The sequence below is a fragment of the Octopus bimaculoides genome, chromosome 13, assembly GCF_046866305.1.
Source record: "Octopus bimaculoides isolate indiv1 chromosome 13, ASM4686630v1, whole genome shotgun sequence".
NCBI classification, from domain to species: Eukaryota; Metazoa; Mollusca; class Cephalopoda; order Octopoda; family Octopodidae; genus Octopus; species Octopus bimaculoides.
Window position 1 is genome coordinate 54,080,410 of NC_142940.1, and position 7,500 is coordinate 54,087,909.

General features: G+C 37.0%; 1 protein-coding gene across 1 annotated transcript in view; it reads left to right on the forward strand.

Moving 5' to 3' along the window:
* LOC106867554 (tripartite motif-containing protein 2) overlaps positions 1 to 7,500 on the forward strand; it is a 104,482-nt gene that overhangs the window by 42,500 nt on the left and 54,482 nt on the right. The window contains exon 3 of the mRNA XM_014912460.3: positions 3,941 to 4,023. Coding sequence (XP_014767946.1) covers positions 3,967 to 4,023 — 57 coding nt within the window. The 5' untranslated portion in view covers positions 3,941 to 3,966. The remainder of the gene's footprint in view (positions 1 to 3,940; positions 4,024 to 7,500) is intronic.

Sequence of the window (7,500 nt, forward strand, 5' to 3'; positions counted from 1 at the left end):
TCATCTCTGCAAGATTTATTTTCCTTTAAGTAAAATTAATCCAAATAATATCATAATCTGTTCAGCAAGAAGTCTTACTTATGTCTGATTTACCAACAGTAAACTGATCAAGTGCTCTGCAGAACTTCCAAGCTATAATTATATCTTCTTGTTTAAATATCCATGATATTAAGAACTTAGATTATGGTGTGACAGCTGCTAAAATTTATAGAGTGAAGCTAATATCATAATTATATAGTTTTAACGAACATATTTATGAAATATTAATGTATGTGAAAGGCTGGTTCAGTGCAAGTCACTTGTTAAAAATTATTCAGAAGATAAAATGTGTTCACTCGTGAATGCAGCGGAGGAGATGTACTTAAGTACGGATATGGTTTGACCCATGCAAGCGTGGAAAATGGAACGGTAAATGAAGGTGATGATGATGATGATGACGTTGGTGGTGGTGGTGGTGGTGGTGATGATGACGATGATGATGATGATAGTGAAGATGACAACGATGATGATGATATTGATAATGGTGATGATGATGATGATGATGATGATGATGAGCTTCATATCTTTTATCTTTTATTTGTTTCAGTCTCTGGACTGTGGCCATGCTGGGGCACCGTCTGGAAGGGTCGAGACAAACGAATTGGACTCTGTACTTATTTTTAAGCCTGATAACTTATTCTATTGATCTTTTTTTGCTGAACTACTAAGTTATGAGTTCATAAACAAATCAATACCAAGCTATCAAATGATGGTGGGAAACAAAGACAAACACAAAGACACACACACACACACACATGCAATACACACACATACACACACACAGTACATGCCCACCCCCACACACATTAAAATAAAAACTGGAAAATTTGGTACATTTTTAACTCTTTATTACATACATTTCATTAAACTACAGGAAAAACATTACAAACATAAATAATAATAATAATAATGATGATGAAGGTGCATGGCTTAGTGGTTAAGGTGTTGCGCTCACGAGTGTGAGATTGTGGGTTCAATTCCCAGACCGGGTGTTGCGTCATGTTCTTAAGCAAAGCACTTCATTTCACATTGCTCTGCAATCATTGCGACACCTGACATGTGGCACCCAGTTGCACCTGTACAGGTAATGTCGATCTGATGGAGAGAGTGAGCTTATGTCTACACAAACATTCGCTCACTATGAACAAATCATTCGTGTGGTTGTTTGTCAAGAAATTGCCGAACCCTCAAGTGTTGTCTAACAGCGGAAGAGTTCATTATATATATATATATCTTGTTTGTAAAAACAAAAACAAATCTGAAAAAAGAAGCAGACTCTAAGATGTAGAGCAGTATATATTAAAAATGAGGAAGGCTGATTTAAGGGACTACTTTAGGTTTCCTGTCCATTAAGGGTTTAGCTTTATGGCATATTGTCAGATCCCAAAAACCTGTTGGCCCATGACCAATATTTTTAAGAGGTCATGGGTCAACAGGTTTTTGGGATCTGATGAAACACCATAATGCTAAACCCTTTGTGGGCAGGAAACCTAAGGTAATCCCATAAACCAGCCCTCTCCATTTTTAATATATATATATATACACATATAATTGTTAAATAGGACAACAAACATTAAGGCAACGCAAACATCCATTACAGCACTTACCTAGCATATCTAATCGTTTAGATCACCTGTGAACTAAACATCCATATTTTATATATATATGTGTGTGTGTGTGTGTGTGTGTGTGTATATATATATATATATATATATATATATATATATATATATATACATACACATGATGGTCTGCCACAGAATTTCCATCTACCAAATTCATTCACAAGGCATTGGGCCTGTCTGAGGCACTCGCCCAAGGTGCCACATAGTGAGTTAGAACTCAAAACCATGTAGTTTCAAAATGGACTTCTTAACCACCCACCCAGTACATTCTGGGGTGTGGGGAAGGGGTGTCTGTGAAAAATACTCAATACACAACAATCTACCCTGCAGACACATACAAGGAATCAGATTTATGATGGAAGTTACCAAAATGTTCCCTCAACTCCTTCTAGCTTTATTCCTAATTTCTCCCTCTTTGGAAACCTTTTAAAAATTTACCAATTTCCTGCTAATTAATAATCTATGACCCTTTAATCTCTTATCCATCTTAACTTAATCTCTCTTCACTAATTTGTCCTAGTTCTGCCTTCTTTCCCGAACCCTATAATGATTCATTTCTCCCCCTCCTCCACCTCGACCCCTTTCATTCCTTAATCTTTTCTGCAGATACTTCTCATTCCTCATATCCACATGAATGTCACTAAACCAATTTAAATTACATTTCCGTCATCGCACCACTTGTGTTCTGCTTTCTTCGCTGTTGTAACACCTCTCTCTCTCTCTTCCTGTCAGTTACCTTACCGAGGTATCTCCTGCACATCAATCTACTCCACCCTCTTTAAATTTCTGCCATTCTACTGTCAGGTTTGTTGAATAGAATTCCACCCAGCACTGATGTTAAGTTTAAGTCTCAAACCACACCATCCACCACCAGAAGCAACATCACTGCCGCCGCTGTCACCACCACCACCACCATGGGGAGACCCAGTTTGGTTTATTTATATAAATCTCTTTGTATCACATGTATACACGTTAAATGTTGTATTTTATATCTACATCATCATCCTCATTTAACATCCGTTTCCCATGCTGGCATAGGCTGTATGGATTAACTGAAGCTAGCAAGTCAAAAGACTGCACCAAGCTCTGCAGTCTGTTTTGGCAGCATTTCTACAGCTGGATACCCTTCCTAACATCAACCACTTTACAGAGTGTACTGGGTGCTTTTTTATGTGGCACTAGCAGCAAAAATAACAATGAATTTATTGTACACCGTGCTCAGGTGTACTATAACTCATTGGTTAAAGTTTAAAAGAAGAATCAAAGGGCAGACATATCAGTCAATTAAAGACAGACAGTAATGAAAGCTAAAAGTACGTATGTAATATACAGAATAAACCATGAAAATAGAGGAAAGCGAATCTTAAAAGAATCATAAAGAATAAAGATGCATAGGTATGTCAGGAGTGGTGTTGGTTAATATCATGAAGCATAGAGTTTTTGAAGGATGCAATGTCCTGAAAATCAACAATAGATGCAGGTAGTTTAGTCCATGCTTCAGCAATGTTGAGTGTGAGAAATTGTTTCTGAAAGTATTGGAAGACCTGGGATGAGGTGGTGAAGCATGACCTTTGAATGTTGGGCCTCATGGAGGCGATGACAAGTGACTAAGATCTTTGGAGAAATGCTGTGCTTGAGAAGACCTGGCAAGGCAAGTGAGACCATAACTGTGGCATGCCAGTGCAGCATAACTGGCCCATTTAAGAGCATCCTTCAATCACTGGGCAATACACTGCATTTGCGAAGATCTGTTGAGTCAAGGGAAGTCATTTTCATGGCCGATGACAGTACCACCTGATTGTCACCTGTGCTGGTGGCCCGTAAAAAGAACTCACTACACTCTCAGAGTGGTTGGTGTTAGAAAGGGCATCCAACTGTAGAAACTTTGCCAGATCAGATTGGAGCCTGGTGAAGCCTCTTAGCTTGCCAGTTGTCAGTCAAACCATCCAACCCATGCCAGCATGGAAAGCGGACATTAAACGATGATGATGATGATTCACAAGTGGTAAAATATCAAATTCAAAAAAAGGGTTCCAAAGTTGTTGCTAAGATGGTAGAGGGTCTTGTGGGTTTTTACCGAGTCACCTGTTAATTATCGATGGTGAGTTAACGGCCAGAGGAGCAATATATTTGAGACATTGTAAGAGGCTAATAAGTGACTGGTTGCAAGAGACAATGGTCTCTGTTGCTGCCGTTGTTTCTCTAGTTATTGTTGTTATCATGTTCCACTTTGTAAAACGTGTTTACTGATGCCCATCCAAACATTTTATTTCCAGTTGGTTGAAATACATACACAGTTTCAATGGTGATGAATATTCCAAAGTTAAAAATGAAAGATCCAGAGGGAAACAGTGATATGGTGAGTAATCCACACTTCCATGTTTGACATTAAAATCTCTGATTAAAAACTCTGATTCCACTGCTGGAATTTGAACCATGCATCCATTGCTTGCCAAACTCCCGTGTTATTAATTACAGGACTGAGCCACTCGAATATCTATTTTAGCCAATTAGATACCACAAATATTTATCTAATATTTTTTACGGTATCATTTTATCTCAAAGAGATAATTGGTCGGTCACTTAGTGCTATCAGGATAGGTTATTATAACAGTGCCCAACATAGTAAGGTGTTTTAACTTATATATGTATGTGTATGCCCATAAATATATATATATATATATATATATATATATATATATATATATATCACAAAAGAAAGAAAATGGAGAATTATGGAATTATATATAAAACAAAACAGGAAGTTGGAAAATTTTTTGTGGCATAGTTCACCTTGGCAGAATTTGAATTTTATATGTATAAACAGATGAAATGTTACTAAGCATTTTGCTCGGCAGAGTAATGATTCTGCCACACATATATATATGTATGTATATATATAGATATATATGTATAAAATGAGAGAGAGAGAGAGAAAGAGAGTAGAGGAGGGGAGAGGGGAGAGAGAGAGAGAGAGAGCAACTTGAAGAAGAAATGTAGCTTGTTATGTTAATTAACCCCATCAATCAAATTGTAAATTATCTGCCAAGATCATCTTCAACGTCAATTATTTCAGATGTTATGAGACACCAATTTAAAACAGTAAAAAAGAACAATGGTAAGCCTGTTGCTCTTTCTTGCTAATCATAATGTCTATCATTAATTACATTGAGTATCTTAGCAGTTAATTCATAATCCACATTATGGATTGGCTAGTTCTGCAAATTTATACAATTGCCTGAATGTGGATTACTATTGTTGGGGTTTTACAGATTTATGTGTTCTGTGCTGAAGTCCAATGTTGAAAAGTTATGTGTGTGTGTGTGTGTGCTTGCGTGCATGCGTGTGTGTGTGTGTGTGTGTGTGTGTGTGTGTGCATGCGTGTGTATGTGTGTGTGTATTGTACCTTTTGTGTAAGTAGAGTATGAATGTGTTCAATGGCCAGGTGTGCAAGACTGGAACTGTGTTTAGTATAAATGCCCATTTAGCTTCTTTATGTCTGCCATGGATGGGTGGGTAGTCAGACATCATCACCCTCCTTCTTCTCCTCCTTGTATTGATAATCTCTTCACAGGTAACAACCTGCCATGTCACTCCAGTCCCTCCCTCCATCTAACACTGATGGATAATCGAAGCACACTGTAGACCCCTCTCAAAAGGTATGGCAACTTAATTGGCTTAATTTCCTACAGCATTCTCAACAACAGTTTCCTTTGCTCAACTCTCTCTCATACTGCCCTTACTGACTTTGCTGATAGCCTCTCCATACATGGCTTGTACAGTCCTCACAAGCTATTCATCCCAGTTTTCTTAATAACCACCAAACCACAGAACATGATATCCTGTTGAAGGCTTTTTCCAGCTCGATAAATGCTAGGTGTAGTGGCTGGCTATTGACTAAAAAACTTCTTTAGTTCTCTCACGAGGAAGAGGACACAAACCGAAACTGTATGTCAGCCCTTTCTGTTACTTTCATAACTTTGAAAACATGGTTAATTTGTCTGATGTCTCCATATTTGCTTCCTTCTAAAGCATCTCCTTTACCCTTGCTTCAATTGTTGATAAGACTGCTCACCAATCAATGGTTATAATACCTCTATTATCACCTAATTGACTTAATAAATTACTAACACATGCCCCAACTTACTGGATATTTCCTGCATCTCAGCTATATTCCCTAATGGTTCAGCCCCTTTCCTTGCTTTCAAATCTTCAACTGCATTTTTAACAGTCAGTTTCAATAGCTGGTCCCACCATTGGGTATTTTTCTCTCTCATGCATTCTCTTCTTTCAGCAACCTCTCATAATAGTAACATTTCCAAATCTCTCTCTTCTCAGCTATCATTCCATACACATGCTTTCTAAACAACATCTTGATTTATACTCACCCACAGATTACAATCTGGAAAATCTCCTGCTTCTGGTCCTCTCATTGCAGAACTGGAAAATCTATTACTCCCAGCCTCTGTTTGTGCTACATGTTCTTGACATGCTACCTGATACTTCTCTGGTTTTACCTTTTCTTTTCTTCCAATTTTTCCAAGTCTGTCACTCAGCTTTATCTTCTGTACCATTCTGCCGTATGTAAACTTCCATGCTGTTAATAGATCTGTAATGTAGAGCCGTATGCTTTGACTTATGTGTGTGTATATGTATGCATACGTTTGAATGTCTATGCATCAGACTGCCAACTGGTGAAGTTATTAAGCATCAGATGGATTGCTTTGCAATTAAACATTCTGGATCTCTACACTCTGAATTCAAATTCTACCATGGTCAATTTTGTCTCTCATCCTTTTTTTTAGTGGGGGGGGGGGGTGCTCAATAAATAAAGTACCAGTCCCTTACTGGAATCAATTCTTCTCTTTGTCTCACTTCTGCATTCTTTCTGTCTTGCTGTCTTCAGGAAGAAATTGGCCGTGGTCAAACCTGTACAATAATGGGTGTAACTCGGTCTAAAAATGCCTGAGATACAGACATGGCTGTGGCTGTGTGATTAAGAAGCTTGCTTTTCCAACCACATGGTTTCAGGTTCAGTCCCACAGCATGGTACTTAGTGTAAGTACCTTCTACTGAAGCGCCTGTTCAACCAATGCCTTGTGAATGAATTTCATAAATGGAAACCATGTGGAAGCCTAGCATGTATGTGTACGTATATATATATATATATATATATATATATATATATATATATTGATAGAAAAGGTAATACAACAAAAGAAAGAAAGAGACCTCGATATGTAAATAGAGGAATTTATCTGTGACAACTATTTGGTAGCCATGATAAAACTCCGAGTTATATATATAATAATATAATATGAAGAAAATGGAGAGTTTAAATACAGCAAAATCGATTTATTTACATAACTGTCGATTACTATGTAAATAAATTGATTTTTCTGTATTCATACTCTCCATTTCTTTATATTATACTACTCTCTCTTTATATATATTCACATATATCGAATCAGATGGAAACATCTATATGGACAACTAGAACTCCATAATGTGGATAGTACTAATGTCTATATATATATATACATATATATATACATATATATATATATATATATATATATATATATATATATATATATATATACATACAGGCTTACACATACACACACACACACACACACACACACACACACACACATTACATATGTGTGTGTGTGTGTGTATACATACATTTGTTGTAATTTAGAGATTGCTAATTTTCTGATAAATCTTTTACACACCGTTGAAAAGACCTTCCATCCTCAATAAATTACCTCTCTTTGTCTCTTACTCTTTCTCTCTATGACACACACACACACTCTCTCTCTCTCTCTCTCTC